Below are 24,261 nucleotides of genomic sequence, written 5' to 3'. Positions count from 1 at the left end.
CACTTCAACTGTGAGAGACAGAATGTGAAAAAAAAATCCATGAATCCACATGGTAGGATTTGTAAAGAATTTATTCGTAAATCAGGGTGGAAAATAAGTATTTGGTCAATAACAAAAATACAACTCAATACTTTGTAACATAACCTTTGTTGGCAATAACAGAGGTCAAACATCTACTATAGGTCTTTACCAGGTTTGCACACACAGTAGCTGGTATTTTGGCCCATTCCTCCATGCAGATCTTCTCGAGAGCAGTGATGTTTTGGGGCTGTCGCCGAGCAACACGGACTTTCAACTCCCGCCACAGATTTTCTATGGGGTTGAGGTCTGGAGACTGGCTAGGCCACTCCAGGACTTTCAAATGCTTCTTACGGAGCCACTCCTTTGTTGCCCGGGCGGTGTGTTTTGGATCATTGTCATGTTGGAAGACCCAGCCTCGTTTCATCTTCAAAGTTCTCACTGATGGAAGGAGGTTTTGGCTCAAAATCTCACGATACATGGCCCCATTCATTCTGTCCTTAACACGGATCAGTCGTCCTGTCCCCTTGGCAGAAAAACAGCCCCATAGCATGATGTTTCCACCCCCATGCTTCACAGTAGGTATGGTGTTCTTGGGATGCAACTCAGTATTCTTCTTCCTCCAAACACGACGAGTTGAGTTTATACCAAAAAGTTCTACTTTGGTTTCATCTGACCACATGACATTCTCCCAATCCTCTGCTGTATCATCCATGTGCTCTCTGGCAAACTTCAGACGGGCCTGGACATGCACTGGCTTCAGCAAGGAGCACTGCGGGATTTGATTCCCTGCCGTTGTAGTGTGTTACTGATGGTGACCTTTGTTACTTTGGTCCCAGCTCTCTGCAGGTCATTCACCAGGTCCCCCCATGTGGTTCTGGGATCTTTGCTCACCGTTCTCATGATCATTTTGACCCCACGGGATGAGATCTTGCGTGGAGCCCCAGATCGAGGGAGATTATCAGTGGTCTTGTATGTCTTCCATTTTCTGATGATTGCTCCCACAGTTGATTTTTTCACACCAAGCTGCTTGCCTATTGTAGATTCACTCTTCCCAGTCTGGTGCAGGTCTACAATACTTTTCCTGGTGTCCTTCGAAAGCTCTTTGGTCTTGGCCATGGCGGAGTTTGAAGTCTGACTGTTTGAGGCTGTGGACAGGTGTCTTTTATACAGATGATGAGTTCAAACAGGTGCCATTCATACAGGTAACGAGTGGGGGACAGAAAAGCTTCTTACAGAAGACATTACAGGTCTGTGAGAGCCAGAGATTTTCCTTGTTTGAGGTGACCAAATACTTATTTTCCACCCAGATTTACGAATAAATTCTTTACAAATCCTACCATGTGAATTCATGGATTTTTTTTTTCACATTCTGTCTCTCACAGTTGAAGCGTACCTCTGGTGCAAATTACTGACCTCTGTCATCATTTTAAGTGGGGGAACTTGCACAATCGGTGGCTGACTAAATACTTTTTTGCCCCACTGTATATTCAAGCTCAGATTGGCTAGAGCAACATATATAGACTCGCTCGTTTTCTCTCTCTGCTATTCTCTGTATTGTTCTCTTGCTAATCTACACATTGCGTCTGTCGTCTCTCTCTCTCTCACACACACACACACATATGCACACACAGGTCTACCCCACTAACTGATGTAAATGGAAAGAGTAAAGGAGGCTTGGTGAGGGTTGACCTTGTAATATCAGGGGCAGCTCACCCCAATTAATCACAAGATCCTTGCCCAGATGCTTCAAGCTAATAAACAGCACTCTGAATCAAAAAGTCCCTGCAGTTGTACAGCCACTCCAATGATTGCACCCCCTGCCCAAGATTAAAGCCCACTGTGAATTGAGAAAGGGCAAATGGCACTTCTAACAATCCAGGGTGGCAAGATGAGTTAGTTAGAGGCAGATGAGAAGCCTATGGAAGCTTTTTTTTCTCACATTTAAGCATTTTACTGCAAATTGCATGTCAAATTACCCTTGCAGTGAAATACCCTTAATGATTCCTTCTTTTCTTGTGTAAATAGTAATTTTCCATCCATTTCTTACCCTGTAATACTTACTGGGGGATTTTAGGGATTATGGGAACAAAATTATTTCACACATTTTAAAAGGATTATTTTCACAATGTGGGATATGTCAGTCTAGTGTGCGATATACAATGGCCTCTCTGTGATACAATTTGAAAAACACTACGAAAGCGCAGACAATTGAACCTGGTGAATGGCACACACAATATTAGGAACTACAATGCGTTCATAACATAATTACATTGTATATGGCATAAACTCTGACATTTGAAAAGAAGGCAACAATGTGGTATTAAGGTGTGGAACATACATGCCTTTGTGTATATGTGTCTGCGTAAAGCTGCTAACCTTGCTTTAGTAATTTCACGGAATATTTGAAAGGTTAACATCTCTGATTGCAACGTGCCATGGCGGCTGGTGTTTGATGTATGGTAATTCACAATTCTTACACATTGGGGCCTCTGAGACTGTTAAGTCTATGAAGTGGAGTCGTGCCTCTGTTCCTTAAACCACGCTTGTCTCTCTACCTCTGTGTTTATCTGAAACTTTAGCTGAAGAAAAAGCAATCAACTCTATGAGGAAAACAATCTAATCAAGAGTATTTTGAACCTGAACAATCGTGCAAATCAAGATTTTCTTTCTGTATCATCTTAGTTAATAGTGACATAGAAATGTCTGAGGAAATCAAGAGCTGGACTGCTTAATATAGTAAAGTGCAGCAGGTGTCCTGTTTAAGCTGTTCCTGGAGTTCATGCTGTGCAAAAAATGTTCTAAAAAAAGAGCAGGTTCATTGAACTTGAGCATGTTTTCTGCGAACAGAAATATATTTGCAACTAAAGGAATGTGACAGTCATTATACAGGTATGTTAAAGTCTCCGCACTGTAAATAACCATATGCATTTCAGCATGGCTAGAGTTTATAGTCACATGCATACTTCACTGATAAGCTGCATATTTTCTAGTCACCATGTGCAGGTAATGCAGTACTGCACTGTAAGCTTAATGTTGAGAGTGTTGAAAGTACAAGTGTGGAAATTATCTTTTTAGTGTCCTATCCACTATTCACTAGGTAATCTTGCCACAGCTTGTTTTTTTTGTTTTTTTGTTTGTTTTTTGTAGATTTACTTGTTGACCAATGCTAAATAGCCTATATATTTCATTTTATTTTAAAGCCCTTTGTAAGCTTTCACCTCTGTATTTGTAATTCTGTATTTGCCATGGTCATATGACCTCGTGTTTCAAAATTCTAAATAACTTTATTCTTATAGGTTACATATCATTAGTAAATACCCATATCTTTTCATGAGAGTAGCACCCAGTGATTGATTAATTCCTAATGTGAAGATTTACCACAATTCCAAATAGAAATTAAGACATTTTTATTTTATTTTATTTTTTTTGTTTGTTGGAAACATTCGATGAAGTATTAAGCCAGTTTGTATAAATGCGTACAGCTAACTCTTATGACGTGCGAATGGGGTATCCTTGGCTCATATTGTGAAGAAGAAAAAGAAAATGACAAACAGGCAGAGACAGGTCAGGACATAGAAATTTACATTAGGTAAGGGCAGCGAGTGTAAGCAAGAGGGAGTGTAGACAAGGGATTGTAGGTAATATGAAAGCAGATGGGAGGTGAAAGAGAGAGTCAACATCCTGGCCAGGATCCCAGGATGTACCAGCTGTTGCTGTAACTTCACCCCTCACGTCCCCTTTCTCCCTTCCACATCATCTTTTTTCACAGCCTCTTTTTTTTAAGCTCTTTAGGCTAGAAGATGTAAGCACTCTTGACAAGTGCCTTCTTTTAAGTATCTGTCATATAACACAGAAGATAAAAGAAACTGGTGAAATTCCTTAGCAAATTTAACAGACTGACACACACACATACATGAATATAAACATATTTAATCTAAGATGTTACTGAATTATTTAAAATTTCAATCTTTTAAATATTGTCCAATTTTTAAGATGATAAAAATATTTTAAATAAAACAAAGAAGAATGAAGAAGGGATGAAAATATTGGCATTGGTCAATTACCTGCTACATTTCCTGTATACAATAAAAGTGCAAACAAACAAGGAAGCACAAATGAAAAGCAAGTAGCTGAACATAAGGAAACCAAGGAACTGCTTGAAAAATTAATGAACCACTATAAACGAAGTGGATCGCCAGCATTTGCATTGTGTGAGTGTATGTGTGTGTGTGTGTGTGTGTGTGTGTGTGTGTGTGTGTGTGTCTGTGAACAGGTGGAGGCTGGTACAAAGAGCTCACATTTGGAACAAACACTGATGTCTGTGAAGCACCTTTATGTCTCCCTCACTCTCCTGCTCTCTCTCCAGTGTAAGTCACATCAAAGTCTGAGGCCCGTTGGCTTGACTTACACCTCATCCAATTAGTCGGCAGTATCTCAGCGACCCTAAAGAATAGCCGGTCCTTTTCGAGGCACCGCCGTCACTTGATCCCGAGTAACACAACACCTCGGTATGCGGACACGCGCGCATACACATTAACACACACACAAGCACCTGATACCTGCGGCTCTTGGTGTAAAGATAAAATGAGGCAGCGAAAGGCAGTGGGCACAGACGTCAAAAGCATTAGTGAAACAAAAACACCCGCCCCCCCATCCAAAAAAAAAAAAGAAAAAAAAAAGAGTAAAGGAGAGAGGGCGGAGAACAGAGCCAGGTACAAAATTGATGGCTCACAATGCAGCCAGTATTGTAACAAAATGAATTTGTCGCCCTATTGTCTGTGACAAAAGGCCTAATTGAATTCAGGCCTCCTGTTCCTTGTCTGTTGCTCTTCTTGGCATGTTAAGTATCCTGCAAGATATGGTGATTCTCACTTGAACTGAATTATTTAGATAGGCAAGAAGCTGCTACTAAGCAAGGAGAAAAGAAAAGATCAGACCTGTGTGCACAGGTGTGTGAGTGTGTGCTTTTTTTTTGTGGGTGGGTTGGGGGGACATAAACATTGAACCTAATAAAATAGATGACAATTTATTACGAGTTAACAAATGCCACATTACAAACCCACATTCAATTTGAACATCATTTTATTTATTTATTTATTTATCACAGCTCCCTCACCAGATACCATGACACAGCATTATCAAGCTTGCAAGGACATCTCAGCTCTCTGTACCGCATGCCTGGAATCCAATTACTGGGCAGCAATTTATGCTGTATGAGGATACATTACTATTTCAATATTGAGATGTCAAATTACACACATGGCCTCTAATGCACTCTGGCAATCATAGCCTACTGCTCAGACTGCCAGCAACAAACCTGTCAGAGGACCTTGTCACAGGGGAAAGGAAATCTGATTCGTCCATATTCTCTCTTTCCTTCTCTCTCACTCTCTTTTGGACCATGACTTCCTTCAGTTAACCAGCGCCACTGTGTTCTCTTTCGTCTGCTCCCTCTATATAGCTGGTGTTCCTTGGAGGGGTTTCATTGCCCAAAGCTCCATGGCAGGGCGATTGATGAGGAGTCCTCAATTCTCTGACAGTTGACATTTACCAGGAGACTCTCCTTGGCATGCCCACCGTGAACAAACAGACAACGAGACAGCTGGAAATGCCTCTGAAAAGAAAGGACAAAAATCCCCTGCACCACAGTAAAGGATGAAGCGCCATTTAATAACAATTTAAACAATTTTTGTTTAAATTTTAAGCATATAGACTTTATCATGATCAGAAAATCATCAAAGATCACCAAAGTGCTGCTTATTTATCATAAGAAAAGAAAATGCCTGAAAATCAACCTTTTTCCATTGTGGTTTTAAGTTCCCGCCTGCTCTTTTCTCCAGTGCTTGCTGTCTGAATTCTCCCTCGCTGCCTGTGTTAGTACCGAAAGTCTCAGCAGTGGACGTAGTACAAAAGCTGACGTGAAGGCTGGTTTACTTAGAAGAATGCTCACCCGGTGAACACAAAACAGAGATGGTTTCTGACATCTTGTGAAGTTGTCTCCGTCCCCGAGTATACCTTTGGGGAGAGAGAGCGGGTGGGGAGCGGCGGCAGCACTGAGACCATCAGGGCCGTCGTTACTTGCCAGGCACTGAATCTTTAATGCAGAAGGCCCCCACAAATGCATGGGCAGCATGGTGTTGTCACCCTGGCATATTTTATAACTGATCAAACATTAGTCGGCAGCTGTTGTAAACTTGTAGCTGTCTCGGTGGCAGTGGTGGTGACAGGCTCTGACACACTGCTGAGAGACTGAGGCCCAGCTGGCTGCTTTTACTTGCTTACATTCTGGCATTGTGTAAAAATAAATAAATAAAAGAGTGTCTCCTCCATCTCAAGCATTTGACTCTCTCTAACTATCACTCATTTCCTCATTTGGTCCTTCTTTCTTTTATTCTCCTCTTACACTTTTGCTTGTACTTTTCTGTCACATGCTTGTTTGGTTGCTTCTCCTCCCATTCCTACTCCTCCTCCCTTACTTCTCTGTAGTGTCTTGTGATTTCCCCAACTGCATGTTTGGTGTCCCTGCAGTGTTACTGTATGTGTTGTACAGCTTACAATGGCTACCTGAGCGTGGGAAAAAAGAAAAAAAGAATAAGCAGTAGTACAATTTTGGCAAGGCTCTAAAAGAAAACACACAGGGGGAATAGTTTGACAGCGAGAAGAAAGTGTGAACAAACTGTGACACGTCAAATATTGTGTGCATTTCTTTGGCTCAGTTGTGCTCCAAATGCGATTTTGAAGAAATCAGAAATTGGGATAGCTACTGTACTTGTTTAAGGTGTTTGGAATTCCTGTTAAAATGACCAGCAATCATATTCAGTGGGAGTTGTTACTGCTAATCTAATGCTTTGATTGTCTAAAATCATTTATTATAAACGCCTATAAATGATTTGTTAGTGTTGTTCTCTGTATGAAAATCGCTTGCTTTTGTGTGGACATATTGTTAGAAGCATGTTTATTCAGAGTAAAACATCTTTCCGAGCAAATATATTAATATTTCATTGCTTCATTTATTATGTAAATTCTTCAACTGAATATTTCAATAATTGATTAGGACATGAGACCCCCCCACAGCCCCTCCATGTGTCTCTTTTGCACAAAGGCAGCGGTTGGACAGCTCACTGGAGGGAATTACCTTTTGGCTAGCACAAAATAATTTTTATTTCTAATTTATTTCATGACAACAGGCACACGCAAAGGGAGAGACCCTCAGCCAAGTGCCTTGTTGGCAAAGATTGATTACCCAATATCTAATTAGCTGAGATCCAATCACTTATTATGCAGAGTACGAGACAATCAGACTGAAGTCAACTGTCAGCCAATTGATTGATGACACCTCCAATCCAGCTTTTGTTTGCTCTAATGTCCTGACGCTTGTTACAACCACCAAAGCTCGCTCGGACAATGCAGTCTGTCACTCTGACGGGGAGTTGCCGGCCTCCTGTCTCATTTTTAGTTTACGTTTGTTTACAAGTGTGTGCGGTTTTGTGTAAGTGGACAACACTGGTATGTACGTCTCTATTTGTGTGTGTTTTTCGTAGTGTGGAAATGTGTATTTGAAGACAACAAAAGATTTGTCAAGTTGTTGGCCCTATTAAAGACAGGTCTCCTCTTTTCACCCTGAGGGCAGTTGGTTTTTAGTGAAGGTTGAGAGGGGAAGGGGAGCCATATCATGATTAAAAACAAGCAGTGATGAATGACATAGCAGTGATTTCTTTCTGCACAGCTCAGCAAAAATGTTTGGGTTTTTTTTTACCATTTAAAAAATACTTTAAAAAAATATGTATTAAATTGAGATTCAAATTGTTTGTTTTTCTTTTTTTTGTTTTGTTTTTAAAGATTATAGATTGATTTATATGTGGGAAATCACATTCTTTCAATTTTTAAAACTAGCTTCTTCTTCTATTTTTTTCCCCTGTCTTTTATTAAGATTTTTTTTTTTTTTTGGATTATTACAACCATAACAGATAAGACCAGGGGTGGACCAAGAGACCTGAGACCCAAGGGCACCTCAGCTCCCAGCAGGGGGCTGACAGAGCGGCTGCCGGGAGAAAGCCAGTATACATCTGAGCACCCAGCCCTGGACACTGAGAACTACCAGTTCACAGGAAGGTGTGAGCACCAGCCACTGGTAGGAAGTTTGGCAGGGGAAAATAGCCCCCACACCTGGGGAAGCCTGAGATGTGCTAAGAGAGAGGGGGAGTCTAAGACGAAAACTAGCCTTTTCTAAAGAAGACAGACTTTTGGATATGAGAAGGCTGTCGGGTATAATTAAAATAAGTGAAAAAATTTTTTTAATTCTGTCTGTAGGTCGAACACAAAATAGGGGTAGTTGTTGTGTTATGTTGAGCTTTTGTGCATGTTAATATACTGAACTCTTTTGCAGTATACCACTGTTGCTTAACTATCTGCCCTGAGTCTAATACAGTCAGTTTAAAGAAGATCTGTGGTATCTTTACTGTTGAATGTAGAGTATTTGCTTCCCCATTTTGCCAAGGAGAGCAGTTACATAAATATGTTTGTGCTTACCCTTGATACATTAATTTTTACTGTATAGTACAGAACTTTCTTAATGTTTCATCTGATGATTTTTGTGCTTTTTGTGCAAAATGCAAAAAGCAGTTTCCTATTTCTGTTTACTTAATAATTTCTTGTGGTTTCGTACGGTTGTTACTCTAAAGCTTTTGCAGTTAATGGGCAGAAATACTGTTAACTAAAGAAACAAATATTTTTTCTTTTAGGTATATCCAAGAAAAATGGTGTTCATTATGTCAAAACGTAGTTTATTTGTGTTTGATTCAACTTTTATTTTTTCCTTTTAACAGCAAACAGTAGAGAGAAATGACAATTTGACAGCATTAAAAATGTATAGCAAGTCAAGGGCCTCAGAGGTTTCCATTAGTAAATAGGGTCGGAAGCTCACATAAATGCACACACACACATAGAGATGTGGAGGGTGGGGGGTGTTATCCAAAGCTGACTTGTTCAAGGTTCAAGGATGAAGGCCTCTGAGATCCAGCTGCAATTTATTGTGAGATATTCAGCATCTGATCTCAGTGACAGTAGCCTCTGGCTTTGTTCATAAGAGCTTAAATGTCTCTCTTCTGTGCTTGCTTCTGTGTAAGTGTAGTGCTTGTGCCCGTGCATTTTCTGCTTGTGCGTGCGAGGTCAGACGGTATGAAAGCAAGGGTGAAATTCTCTGACATACATCAAACAACTGAAGACAGATGCCTGGACAGTATTAATCAAAACTTTCCCATTTCCTAAAGAATTAATCATTAAATAATTAATTTGGCAGCTACAGGCAGCAGTTAAAGGGGGCTTGTGCCTTCCTGCTGGTTAGAATTAGTCCTTGTCGAGAGGCTAGATTGATATATTTATTATTTATCAGATTAATCATGGCTAGAGACATTAGGATCCACTGTCGAGATCATACCAGTTATAGCATAGGAGGGGGTGAGAGAAAGAAGGCTCAACACATGAGAGAAAAAGGCAGGTGGCAGCTGTGTGCAGTGATTACAGTGCAAGGTGGTCAAGGATACACTTCCAAGCCTAGACACACGTATACACATTCACATGCACATGCACATTAATACAATGTAAAGAGGGGGTGGAAGCCAGGACGTCTGTGTAGCCCCAAGCACTTTTTTTTGCTAAAGCCAGAGCAGCAGAAAGCAGTAGGAGGGGGAAGAGCAAAGACGCCTATGATACAACAGCTTTACAGAGGTCAGGGAAAATCCTAGGGTCATTTCTGTTCATAATAAATATTTGGAGAGTACCCCTGTGGTGGCAGTGAATGACAATGTCATACCAAAATAATATCTATCCTTCACTCATTCATTAACCCCCACAGTAATTTTAATCCAATTTTCCTTTTTACCCTTTAAGGATATGTGAGCTAGCTATGTTTGAAGGTTGTAAGGTGGCAGTGACTGATATGTCTGCCAGTGAATCAGTCTTTTAGTTTAGAGTTTCAAGTAGATGCATCCATTACTGTCTGTGGGAAGCAAAGCCCTGCAAGCACAACTCCTACATTTAGAGTAATTGTGGTAGTCAAGTTCTGACCACTTGTATGTGCATATTTGCAATGCTTGCTGGATCTCCTTCACTGTATTAAAAAGTAACATTTTGACTTGAATTTAAGTTTATGGAAGATAATGAAGTTGCAGGAAGCCAAATCTTGTCAATAAGGCAGGTGACTGTCACAATGTGGGATGGACTCAAGCACAGTAAAGGCAGCTAGAATACAGTTCCGTTTATTACTATACAACACCAGGTGCAAATATATACAAGTGAGAGGGCAGGGGGAATCTAGGGCACAGGGGAATCCGGTAAAGGAGCTCTTCACACACGAGGGTCTTTCACAAAAACACAGCACACCAGCCTGCACACCAAGGGTTCCAGGGAAACGGAATTCCGAGGTTACTCAATAGTCCAGCGACGAGATGTATCCAGCCACTGCCTTAAGTAGTGGATGAGTTTAGGCGATGAGCCACAGGTGTGTGATTAACCTCAGGTGTGAGAGCCAGGGGAGGAAGCCCGCAATGAGCTCTGCCCCGGCGAGACACGGCAAGCGTGAGGGAGGTAAACAAGAAACATATGTAGCCAACCTGAGTCAGCCGGGCAGACACGGGGACCATTACAATACCCCCCCTCAACGGGAGCCTCCCGGCGACTCACCAGGCTTACCCGGATGCTGACAGTGGAACTCCCGCAGCAAACCTTCAGCCAGGACAGCCGACCGAGGCACCCAGGAGCGTTCCTCTGGCCCGTAGCCCTCCCAATAGACCAGGTACTGGACACCCCTCCCCCGGCGCCGAGAGTCCATGATGTGAGTGATGTTGTACACCTCCTGACCATCCACGAGCCAGGCGGGCGGAGGAGGCCTGGCGGGAGGGCACAATGGTCTGGAGAGCAATGGCTTGATCTGCGAGACATGAAAGACATTGTGAACACGCATGTTACGCGGCAGTTTTAAGGGGACAGAGGCAGGGTTAACAACAGAATCGATCTCAAACGGTCCAATGAAGCTGGGCGAGAGCTTCTTTGATTCTGCTCTGAGCGGCACAAAGCGAGTTGACAGCCATACCTTTTGGCCAGCGGCATATTCCGGGGCTGGGGTCCGCCGGCGGTTATTTTTGGTAGCGTGGGCCACCAAAAATAACACTGCAGAAAGGTGATGGTGCGGTGAATCCTGGGATGGCAGGTGAGACGAGTGTCATGCCCCCACTGAAGAACCTGTGACCGGACGGATGTGGGAACAAAGAGCCGACCTCACGGGCCGGTACCAGGGTCGGGTTCAGAGTCTTGAGCGTTACGGACCAGAGCCTCAATCTCCCAGGAGACTGCTCCAATAATGCTGGAGGTGGGAAAAATGGGCCCGGGATCCGACTCTTCCTTGATGGTGGTAAATTGTCGAGAAAGGGCGTCTGCCTTGATTTTACGGGAGCCTGGCCTGTAGGTGATGGAGAAGTTAAACCGAGTAAAGAACAGGGCCCACCTTGCCTGACGAGAGTTGAGACGCTTGGCAGATCTGATGTACTCTAGGTTTTTGTGGTCCGTCCAGACAATGAAGGGGTGCTTAGCGCCCTCTAGCCAGTGCCTCCATTCCTCCAGGGCGAGTTTCACGGCCAGAAAATCTCTGTCCCCGATGTCATAGTTCCGCTCTGCGGGAGAGAGCCGATGGGAAAAAAAGGCGCAAGGGTGGAGCTTACCCTCAAAGCACTGTGACAGGACTGCCCCGACCCCAGACTCCGATGCGTTCACCTCCACTACAAACTGCTGGTCCTGGTTGAGCTGACGCAGGATGGGAGAGGTGGCAAACCTCTCCTTCAGGTCGGTAAAGGCCAACTGAGCTTCCTGATCCCACTGAAAACACACTTTGGGAGAAGTAAGGCTAGTGAGAGGCAAAGCAATCTGGCTGAAATTCTGAACGAACCAGCGGTAAAAATTGGCAAAACCCAGGAAACACTGGAGTTGACGACGGTTAGACGGCTGGGGCCAGTCCAGAACTGCGCGGACCTTCACTGGGTCAGGTTTCAGGTTACCTTGTGTGATTATGTACCCCAGGAACACCACCGTGTCCACGTGAAACTCGCACTTCTCGGCCTTGATGAATAGCTTGCTCTCCAACAAGCGTTGAAGGATCTGCCTCACGTGGACCTCATGCTCTGCTAGGAACTTGGAGAAGATGAGAATATCATCAAGGTAAACAATAGCACAGCGTTTAATAAAGTCTCTGAGGATGTCATTTACCAAGGCTTGAAAAACGGCAGGAGCATTTGTCAACCCATATGGCATAACCAGATACTCGAAGTGGCCTAAATGCGTGTTAAACGCCATTTTCCACTCATCTCCCCGTCTGATCCTCACCAAATGGTATGCATTGCGCAAATCGAGCTTGCTGAACACTGTCGCCCCCTGCAGCAGTTCAAAGGTGGAGGAAAGAAGAGGTAAGGTGTATTTGTTTTTCACAGTGATACTGTTGAGTTGGCGGAAGTCGATACATGGCCGAAGGGATTTATCTTTCTTCTCCACGAAGAAAAAGCCTGCACCTACTGGGGATGATGATGGTCGAATAATGCCCGCGGCCAGTGAGTCCATGATGTATTTCTCCATGGCCTCCCTTTCAGGCTGGGTAAGGCTATACAGGCGGCCAGATGGAAGGGGGGCCCCGGGAAGGAGATCAATAGCACAATCGTAGGGCCTGTAAGGCGGAAGCGAGCATGCCTCATCCTTGCTAAAGACGGCCATGAGGTCGTGGTACACGGAAGGAACTACAGATAAATCAGGTGGCTCAGAGGGCTTTCCGGGGGAGAGATAAGTGACCGGGGGCGTGGCAGACTTCAGACAGTTCATGAGGCACTCAGCACTCCACGCCGTCACTCACTCCTTTCTCCAATCTATCTGAGGGTTATGTTGCAAAAGCCACGAGTGACCTAACACGAGTGGGGTCAAAGGAGCCAAAAACACAAAGAAGCATTACCTTTCAGTGTGGTTGCCAGATAATGTGAGTGAAAGTGGTTCGGTTATGTGTGTGATGTCAGGTAGACCAGAGAGAGCAGAAACACGAAGGGGATCAGGTAGTAACTTGACCCCAATGTTCAACTTAGAAGCTAGAGAAGAGTCAATGAAATTTTGCTCGGCACCAGAATCAACTAGAGCAGACAGTGAATGGGCAATGCTACGTACTGTTAGCTTGACAGGCAACATGAGACGGGGGGAGAGAGTTTATTGGAAAGATCGCCCACCGGTATTCTCTTTATTACTGGCCGGGCAGGAAGAAATGAAATGGCCCTTGCGGCCGCAATATAAGCACTCACCGGAGGCAAGACGGCGTTGACGCACTGCGGGAGAGAGCCGTGAGTGGCCGAGCTGCATCGGCTGTTCCCCCTTCTCACTTTCGCTGTACTCGCGCGCCCTCTGATGTTCGGGGGGAAAATCTCGTGGCATTGGAGGCTCCCGTTGAGTACATTTCCGTGCGTCCCGGCGTGCCTGCAGCCGATCGTCCACCTGAATACACAACGATTCGAGAGAAGCAGGAAGCTCACGTACCATTAGCTCATCTTTTAAATCATCATTTATATTACTCAACAGCGTGGTCCTTAAGGCCTCCGCTCCGCATTTAGTCTGTGTGGCCAGGGTCCAAAAATCAACCGAATAATCAGCCATGCTGTGCTTTCCTTGTTTGAGGTTGAGTAAGCGATGACCAGCTGCTTCGGCGCTGGAACCCTTGTCAAACACAACTTGAAACTTAGACAAAAAGTCAGCGAAAGTGATCTCAGGGTTAGCTTGTAGTTGAGCTTGTGCCCAGGTTAACGCACGGTCTCGCAGCAACTGAATGAAATATGCGATTTTCACTCCGTCACTAGAAAACACATGGGGGAGTTGTCGAAACTGCAAAGAACACTGCATCAGAAAACCACCACATTTTCCCATCTCCCCTGAAAAAGTCTCTGGTAAGTGTCGGTCTAGGGACACCGGTGGAGGGGATGGTGAAGGGGTGGCAGCCGCAAGAGCTGACGTTACCTGTGGAGATGAGGCAGAGGATGGATCTTCATCGTGGGGCGTCCGCTGAACGAGGGCCTGGGCTAAAGACGTCACTTCTCCGCTGAGCCGAACCAGCATTTGCTCATGTCGTTGCAATATTTGCTCCAACGAGAGAGCGACCGGGCAGGGGTCGTAGAGTCTGCTGAGTCCATAGTCTTGGCTGGACTATTTTGTCACGATGTGGGATGGACTCAAGCACAGACAAGGCAGCTAGAATACAGTTCCGTTTATTACTATACAACACCAGGTGCAAATATTTACAAGCGAGAGGGCAGGGGGAATCCAGGGCACAGGGGAATCCGGAAAAGGAGCTCTTCACACACGAGGGTCTTTCACAAAAACACAGCACACCAGCAGGCACACCAAGGGTTCCAGGGAAATGGAATTCCGAGGTTACTCAATAGTCCAGCGACGAGATGTTTCCAGCCACTGCCTTAAGTAGTGGATGAGTTTAGGCGATGAGCCACAGGTGTGTGATTAACCTCAGGTGCGAGGGCCAGGGGAGGGAGCCCGCAATGAGCTCCGCCCCGGCGAGACACGGCAAGCGTGAGAGAGGTAGATGTAAATAAGAAACATATGTAGCCAACCTGAGTCAGCCGGGCAGACATGGGGACCATGACAGTGACAGATTTTCTTGGTGTGGCCAAAAAGTTCTATGAACATGATACGTGCCACAATGCAGTCAATTTGTTGGAATGTTCTCTCCCAAATGCTTTAGGAACTTTAAGTCCTTGATTTGGGAAGACTGGTTATATCTCAGAAATATACATAAGGTGTCCTGTTTGGCATTGGTTGTAGTATAGTGTCACTCCCAAGTGGCCACATATGGACATTTGGTTAAGACCCATTGGCAACATAGCGAACCCACTGGTTAGGTTTACTCTGGAGCCTATTTTGCATGATTCACGTCTTAAATTTTAACCAAAACCATTTTTTTTTTATTACCAAGTCGTTTTGGTGCACAAATATAAAAAAACTAGCAAGTTGAAGTATGGGAGCTAGAATCTAAACACCCAGAGATTAAAGTAAGATTTGGCAGGTAGAAGGTCTTTAAGATCAGATTTAGTATTCCACCATGGTGAAAATAATTATTTAGAAAAAAATCAGAATGTTTTATGAGCTCTAGTACACTTTTTGGTTGTGCTGAAACTCTGATATCCAATGCTCTTTGTGGATTTAGCCACTAAATCGTTTGAATACAACCCAAAATTTGTATACTTTATGTAGCTAGCTGCTTAAGTACTATGACTGCAATTTACATCTGCACTATGATCGCATCACAGCGATGAGGAAAAAGGTGTTAGCAGGCCATGGGATGTCATGGTAAATGGCCTGTATTTATATAGCGCTTTACTAGTCCCTAAGGACCCCAAAGCGCTTTACATATCCAGTCATCCACCCATTCACGCATACATTCACACACTGTCATCTTCTTACTTTACTGAGGAAGTTTCTCAATGGCATCAGCAGAAGTAACACCATGCTGCAGCACACCAAAAATGAGCTCATTTGTAACATACATTAACCTGCCTATCTGATTTTTTTTTTTTAAATGCCTGACAGCTTTCTGACTTCATCAAGTTTCCCAGCCCCCTGCTAAAGAGTTAGGCCACAGGAAGCAATGCTGCTTTCAGGTCAGAGTGGAGCTTGATACTGAGGGTTGTGCTTGATTGTTAAAAACAGACTCTGCCCGAAGCTCACTGCAGACCCAGCCACTTCTTTTTATGTTACAAATAACCTGCCCATCTTGAGTATGACATAATTTCCAGACTGCTTTGCCTATGTGGCATTGTTCAAGCTTTGTTCAACCACAAGGCTGCTGCTTGTTGATGATGTTGCTTAGACTGAACTGTTTGCACATGTTGCTTGCTTGAGTTTATTGCAGAATAATGATTTTCTTTTCAAAGTAGTCTGTCATAGATGTTTTCAGTTACACACGATCAAATAAAAAAACGTATTTTGCAATTACGGCTTTGCTTTACTTGTGTTGGGTTGACAATAATGATACTTTTAATTATTAAAAGTCCAAGTTTGTGAATGCCTCTGTATGCAAAAAAAAAGTAAATTCCAGTGATAATTATATTTATTCGTCAAAAGCAGAAGTAAATAAAAAAATGTCCATAGGAATTAGTTTGAAGTCTTGTAACTTCAATGGCTAATTTACAGAAAGCTTCAGAGCCATCTGTTACATTTTCTGAAAAGTCCAATTGATGTGGAGAAGTTACACAAAGGCAAGAAGGCAACATTTTTATTGAACTATTAAAAAAAAGAGACATCCCAGTCACTACCACTATTAGAAGAAAAAAAAAAAACAAATTTAGAAACTGGTCGCTAAACTAAAACAGTAAAGAGGTCACTGGGTCAAATACAAAATGCTGTAACCATATGCTGTCTATGTTATGCATGTTAAAGTTGTTTTAACTATTAAAACATCCTACTGTGCTGTTTGATATATTTTAAAAAGTTCACGTCAATGAGCATGCCCATTCTATTGAAACAGTCAACATTCCCATTGGTGGGATTCCCTCCCAGAGATTCCATTAATGCCACTGACTTTAGATAGGGACCAAATGTTTCATGCTTTTTTTATGTTGTATAATGAAAACACAATGCGTTTGTCATTACACACACTGCATATTACCAAACTTTTGTGCTCATGTCACACCACCATACTACAGGAGATGTTTCAACAGTTCAACACAGAAAGGAGTTGTACTTTCCACAGCGTGTTTAATTGAAGCATACAGAGTGAAATTATCATTCTACTCCATTTACCTTTCATCTTTTGTCCCCCTTTTCTTATCTCACAAATTAATCTGGGCAACAAATTTATGAGCATAATTGTACATCACAACATAGATACTGAAATGAGAAGTGAGTGGGTGCTTCCTGTTCTATACTCAGCTTATAATCATTCACAGAAGCAATCAAAATCGGGTTCATGTCAGTGTGAAAAACCCATTTGCGTTCAAAAACAAAACATATCCTCTGCTAATAATGGGCCGAGTCACTCTGTTATCTCCAGCCATGCAAACCGAGACCTAATCATGATGCTTCCCAAACCCAGTTCTTCTTTCTCAATTGGAAAGGAAGAGCAGACAAAACTGAGTTGGGGTGGGGAGTGCCATAGTGGAGGATGGAATAAAAGGTAGGAACTCAAAAAAGGATACTCCTTTTGTGGAAAGGAATAACCCATTTTGTGAGATGATTTGGCTTCAAATCTACAGGGACTAACCCTTGACATGAAGTCATATTGTGTTGGAGTTTCAGCCCTAAATTCATACATCAATTATTTACTCTCATTGCCGATTGTATAAGTGTAGGAAATTACAAGGGACGGGTATTTTCTCTCAGGCAGAAAGAATGTGATACAGTGGATACACCCCACCTAATGTGAGGGACCCAGTGTCCGTGCAGTGTCCAAGGGACAAATTATTTATGCATTAGAAAACAGTGTGGTAGTGCAAGAGGAAAAAGGCAGACACATTATTTTAAACCTTTCATAACATGCATCAATATTTCAGCAGAAATAAATAAAGGATGGTGGGCTTGTTTGGAGGACAGCTGTAGCTCACTCTGCTTGGCTAGCTTGGAGCAGGGACTCTTGGGATGCCACGCATACCAGCCCCCAGTAAAACCCCTCCATTTCTTTTTAATCATCCACTTAGAACAGGGTGACTGGAGGAGCTGTCAAGGTGAGCTCCTTTAACGCTAGAGGATGGGCATATTGTGGGAAGGAAGCAAAAGAGTAAAGTAGAGTGAGTTTTTGTTTAGAAGACAATGAAAAAAACAAATGTTGCACTGTTCAGCAACAGTGCGCACACTTGTAGTAACTAAATACAAGGTAAAGATTATTTCAAAAAGAATGTGTCTTTTATGTATTAACTTTAGAAAAGTAAGCAAGCTAAAAAAAAAAGTCATTTAAAGTGCTTTACACTGCACAACAATGGACTATTATGTCTGTTGTTTCACTTTAAGTCTTGTTTTTTTAGTTATTATGTCAAAGTAAACAAAGTCAAATGGCTTTACTGTGTCTCTTTAAATAAGGGGAGGTGGGGGGTGGGGGTTATTGGCATGGTTTAATTCAAATTAATTGTTGCTCATGGAGAAAGAGCCTTGGCAAATTAGAAATACAGAGATAACCCTACATGACTCTTTCAAGTAGTGCATACAGTAGTCTTTATTTAGAGCATGGGTAGAACTGCTGGCTGTGATTACGCATATACAGTGGTATTCAATTACATTTAGTCATGACTATTTTAATGCTGGTGCCTGTTCCATAATTTACTTCTTGACATCGTCAAAGGCTTCACCAAATTAGTATACCTGTTTTTGTTTATCAACGTTGTAATTACAACACAGTAATGTCTTGCTAACTCATTACATACTAGTCTACAAAATCTTGTAGAGTGAAGGAAAACATTGCTTGGTTAATAGTCAAATTGATTGCAATGCCGTGTCTACTGTTTCTCTTTCCAACACAATCATTCTGTCCTTTGATTTGTTCCCCTGCATTTGGAAAAATCAATTCTCCCAGGACTTGGAATGAGGGGGTTCAGAAAGAGGATGAAAGAGGGAGAAGGAGCTTCTGTTGCAGGACAAGGTGCAATGTGTTCTATTACAATCCCAATTGAGCCAGCAGGATGCTAAATTAAGGCTCATTTAAACAGTCCACCGCAGAGTGAATTTAAATCCATGGCTGTTAGCCTACGAAATGTGTGTGTGTGTATGTGCGCGTGCATGGGAGGACAAGAGGAGTTTTCCTCCCCCGTCCTTCTCACATTCATGCACCCACACAGGGATCCTTTCTTTTTTTTCATGCTGACATCTCTTAAAGGTCAAAACTCTGCAAGTAAATGTAGAGAAAGGACGGCTAACATGAGCTGGTTTCTGTCCTATGTGTTTGACAGCTCTTTTCATTGGTTAACTTCCACAGGAAGAAGACCGTTGCCAAGAGAGATGCATTTACATCATCGATTAGGCCCAAGTGCCGCTGTAAATATCAGGTAACAACACAAGTGACAGAATGTGACAGTGCCTTTTTGATATTACTGCATCAGTTACCTCAGTGGAGTAAAAGTAGCTTTCTGTTTTGTAGATATGCCATCACTAGTCAGACTGAAGTTACAGAATGGATAACAAAAATAATGAGGGGGGAGGCTGTCATTGACTTGACCCAGCAGATTATTGCACTGCATGATATCATGTATATAGATATTGAAAACGAGAGGGAAAATTTTTAAAATATAGCTAAATATCAGTATTATTGTTATGATTGGAACATGCAGGATGCTACAATTGAAATCATGTTGTGTACTTTGGCCTAAATATTTCAACAAAAGGCAAACAATTTACAATCCACTTACTTCCTCTGTGTTACTGAATTGGTTTAGTTTTAAACTCCTAAAACCTAAAAGTCTACATGAGGTTGCTTGGGTGCATTTGGCTCATGTTAATGCCCCATTAATCTATACACAGCCAGGGGTATTTAGTGACTGTGTTCCTTTCATCGTACAAAGACAAAGAAGGTTTTTTTTTGTGGGGTTTTTTTTAACAATCCTCAGTGTCAGAGAGGAAGGCCTTGACTCCGGTTTGTCTAAGTAGCCCCTTCTTTTTAAAACCTTTGCCACTTTCCAACAAGCCAATTGGATCACAGCTGCTTATCACGGGCAGAGGCAAGCCTTCCCTGAATATAAACCAGTTGTAGTACTGCCCTCTAGGGATTCGGTAAAGGTACCAAATCTTATTCTCAGCAACAAATGTTATCATGGACCTTCTTCTGTGTCTGTTTTCTCTGGGGGTTCTGCACTACACAGACTATCTGTATGGTCCGGCACCAGAGTGTACTGAGAGGATGTACTTCAAGGGAAATATGATGTGAATATGATTACTTTGCGTGTTTGTATGAGATGTATGTTTATTTTTGACAAGTTCACACATGTAGACTGGTGACCACTTGGGAATAGTTGCTGTTGATGATGGATGTCTTTTAGTCGGCATATTTGACTCTTTTTCCCTTTTTTTTCTCTTCACATATTTTGAAAATCATTTTCAAACGTGCTGACACTTGCTTTCGTAAACTTGCTTGTAAGCAACTTCTCTCACAAGTGTTTGAAAGGCTGTTTGAAACACAACAGGAGATAAGATGTACCACAATGTAAGGAGTGCTCTGACACGTTGATAAATATGTTTTTTTCCTTTCTCGCAGTCGAAAGACCTAGCTTCTAAGACCAGTTACAGGGGACTTACGCCAGTTTTAGACTCCAATTTTATTGACTGGAAGTGCAATTTAGAATATAATGTTCAAGTTTTTGTTAGGGTTAGGATTTAATTACATTTTTGAATTCTGTCCATAAACTAACTTAAAGTCTTTTCGATTGGCTACTGATTGCACAACAGTTCAAATCAAGATAAGGGTTCATTTGACCTAAACTCTTATTCACTTTTCAATTATCTCAAATAATAGTAAGCAGAGAGAGCAGGGCAGATCCTCCCATTGACATGACTGCTATGTCACCGGGGGAACCTCCACCCACCCCACTTCTGCTAAACAGGTGAAAATAGATTTAAGAGCGACAGGGTTTGGTGCGACTGAATCTTTGATTTTATTCATTTTTTGCTGTGTTTTACTTCTATTTGAAAGAGTGAGTGTAAGCCCCCCCCAAAAAAAAATATTTTATTTTATATGCTGGAATACGCAGAACAAAACAACAAATGTCTTCCTGTCAAAGACTGTTGCATATAATTTAATTTTTGCTTGATGCAATGTGCATAAAGTTAAAAGATTAAGACTCAAAAAAATATTTTTAAAAAGACACTTTTCCATTTGATTCAATTTCATATGATGGATTTTGCAGCAAAAATAGAATTGGGCTGAAAGGTCTATTGCTTTATTACGCATTCAGGTTGTGTCATGTTTTTAAAAAGTAACTAAGTAATAAAGTAACTAATTACTTTTGAAAATAAGTAATCAGTAAAGTAACAGGATTACTTTGTTGGAGAAGTAATCAGTAATTAGTAACTAATTACTATTTTCAAGTAACTGGACCAACACTAATAGCAAGTAAGAGTTTTGTTGATTGTCTGCTGGTTTTAAAGTGAAGCGTTTTAAAACCTCTCCTTTAGAGAAGGATATGTAGAAATCTCTGCACATTATATGTGTTATAAGATCTTTTAGTATTCACACCTAAAACAAGTGATGACACTGAAGCTGATCTGAGAGTGAAAAAGCGTGTTTGGCATTAACATAGCTTTATTATCTTAAAGGTAACAAAAGATATACCTAATTTAACCCAGATTTCAGAAGCAATTTTGTTCACTGATTGATTTGTTCAATCAACCAATCAATTAATAAATTAACTAATCAGTAAGTGAAACACAGTTATCTTTTAATAAAGTCAAAACTAATCTGAAATCAATCAAACTACAACAAAATATTATAAGTATTCTAGTAAAGTAAATATGGACGCATGGATTTCCATACAAATAACTGGTTTGGAGTGAGAATGAAAAACTGTGTTTGCAATTAACATAGCCATAGCTATAGCATGTTTATTTGATCATCCCCATGCACATGCACTGTTATTAAGTGGCTTCATGTGTGTTAAATGCTATAGCAGGGTTGAAATGAACTGCTACCATGAGGTGAAAATGATTGTTGGCTAGACTGAAGCGTTGTATTATAGCACAAAAGACTTTCCAGATCCGTGGCAGTGGAGCTGAATCAGTCTGTTAGAGAAGGTGCTCCACTGCCTGTCCAGCAAATGGTATAGAGGACGGTGAGTATGCATGATAAATTTCTTAGTGACCTCTTCTCTACCACAGCTTCAAATGCGTCCAGTTTGTAGCCAGTCACAGAGCTGCCATTCCCGATCAGTTTATGGAGTATCACCAGCTCTGCTGGGGCACCCCCAGCAAACCACAGTAATCTACACTTTACTCATCACAGCACAGTGATAGAAAATAGCCAACATTTTGATACACTTGTTGAAGGCTCCATAAAATAAATATAAATAAAAATTAAAGCAAAAATAAAAAAAACAAACAATAAAGCTGAACACCAAGTTCTATTTTGAAATATGTCTTTTATTTTCAGATGTGCTTGGCATTGCATCACACTGTGCACAGCTCTATGGGACTGTGCTAAGGAGAATGGATGGATGATTTCTTCCCTCCTGAATGCCTGAGGAGAATAAAAGGTGCCAGTTTGAGTCTTTCAGATCTTTACACCCTCCTCCGGAGCTGCTTTCCTCCTCACAATAAACTGTCCCTTTTTATGCCTTTTAAGTTCACCCACTTATAATATGGATGAGATAGCTCCCTCTCCATAGCTGTAAGCGGTATAACTCTTCCCTGCCTTGCTTTATCTCCATGTTCCTACAAGCCAGCTTGAATGGGGAAACCATTATCTCGAGCCTCACAAAGGAGCCAGACGTCCACATTCAAGATGTTCTATACATGATATATTGATCAATTCGCAGAGACTAATAGCATTGTAATGAATGGAGAAGGGGACAGAGTTAATGTCTCCAGGGTTCATGCAAACTCCAAACTGCAAATGAAGCACTTGGTGACACAAAGGGTCTGGTCCGGTGAATTACAATTAGACCCTGGCCTCAATAAAAGTCAAGGGGTTGTTGCTCAGCCCTCTGCTTAATTTACTGCTGACTCGAATGACAGCATAAGGAAAAGGCTGCAATTTGTAGAGTGTAAGTCGCTTGAGTCATTTAGAGTGCTGAAATAATAGAAGCAACATTAAGCTGATTGTCAGCTAATATTTTAGGATAAAACTGTTCAGTGAGTTGCTTCTCACAGACTACTGTTGAGCAAAGGCTCACTAGTAAATAATTGTAAAGAATTGGCTGCCTATTGTTTTTACCATTCCTAAGGGCTTAAGGAAAAAGCAGAGGGAAGCTCTATGAGTGGAGAGATGAGACAAAGAAAACAGGGGAAAAAAGAAAAGTACCAAAAACAAGATTAGCCTTTCAAACACTTGTGAGAAAAGTTGCTTACAAGCAAGCAACTGACTGTGCTGGAAACCATATCGTAAACACATGTAACACAGGAGTGTTTGGCCTAACAAAACTGGTTAACAGTCATTTTATTAAGTCTCTCACTGAGGCATAATAACTCAAGCCCCACAGACTAAAAGGTTGAATTAGTAACAGTATTAAAATAAAGTACTTAATTTGATTTGACTCCTTTCACTCTGAATCTGAACAAAGACATAAATGCCTAAAAACACACTATTAATGTGACAGGTTCAATCAAAAGTTGCCTAGCATTATAAGACACTAGCAGTGTAATTTGCATCAACTGGCAACAAATCTGATAGGGATGGCTTATTATGCCTATCATTTGTTTTGTTCATATCAGTACAAAGACATGCACAGTGTATATAACCCTAGAGATATATATTTCTCACAATTGCAATAGATAAAAAAAAACACATTAGGCCATATGTAACTCCTGTGTCAGCATAACAGTCAAGTACCCTTTTTCAATACCAGCCAGCACCTTTTAATCTTCTCCTCTTCTTTATGAATAATGCTAAGTATATTACTCACTGACAACAATGCCTCTCCCCTCAATTTATGTTCCAGCAACCTTGCAGCACGGGGGACAATTTGTATCTTTCCATGCAGGCTGTCAGCTATAAGTTCAGAAGCAAGAGGGAAGGGATCTGTAGGCATTTGATATGCTTTGGTTTAGTAGGTAAGACAATGGGGGCCTCGGGAGTAATGTGTGATTTTCTTTTTCCCTTCAAAGGCGCCTGGAGTAATATTATGAGATTTCACTTTTTTCTTTATGGAACCCACTTGTGGTAAAGCCCACCTACAACTCAATGTGTGAACACGCCTCTTTTTTTTAATCCACTGCCATTTACTCATAAGGAGAACTAACAAAGACGACTTTTGACAACCCGAGAAATCAAACCGCAGGTGTCATAGCTTTTCTTAAGGAAAGGCGACAAAAAAAAACATGGAGCAAAAGGAGCAGCCTACACAGTCAGCTCTCTTTACACTTAACACGCCCTTTCTTTAGCCAACACTTACACACAGACACACACACCGAATCACTCCTAGAAGCATCCTGCTTCCCTGCCTCTTCTCCCGCTCAACAAGAACTTTTGCTGACAATTCCCTCAGAAAGAGGACAGGAGCGAGAAAGAGTAAAGAGAGAGAGAGAGAT

At 41.8% G+C, this 24,261-nt stretch overlaps 1 protein-coding gene across 3 annotated transcripts in view; it reads left to right on the top strand.

Moving 5' to 3' along the window:
- Positions 1-24,261, top strand: part of irx4a (iroquois homeobox 4a) — an 88,193-nt gene that overhangs the window by 3,246 nt on the left and 60,686 nt on the right. Inside the window, exons 2-3 of one of the 3 annotated variants that reach the window (XM_082551831.1) lie at positions 7,989-8,286; positions 19,007-19,076. Coding sequence is in view for 1 of the 3 variants with exons in the window: in XM_082551828.1 (XP_082407954.1) it covers positions 19,007-19,076 (70 nt within the window). In the remaining 2 variants the exon portion in view is untranslated. Of the gene's footprint in view, positions 1-7,951; positions 8,287-19,006; positions 19,077-24,261 lie in introns of all 3 variants that reach the window. The other 2 variants (XM_082551832.1, XM_082551828.1) reach the window with 2 other exon arrangements.

This window comes from Aulonocara stuartgranti (assembly GCF_965226115.1).
Source record: "Aulonocara stuartgranti genome assembly, chromosome: 11".
In the NCBI taxonomy this organism is placed as follows: Eukaryota; Metazoa; Chordata; class Actinopteri; order Cichliformes; family Cichlidae; genus Aulonocara; species Aulonocara stuartgranti.
The sequence above is the reverse complement of the archived record's forward strand: the minus strand, read 5'-3'. Positions and strand labels throughout refer to the sequence as shown.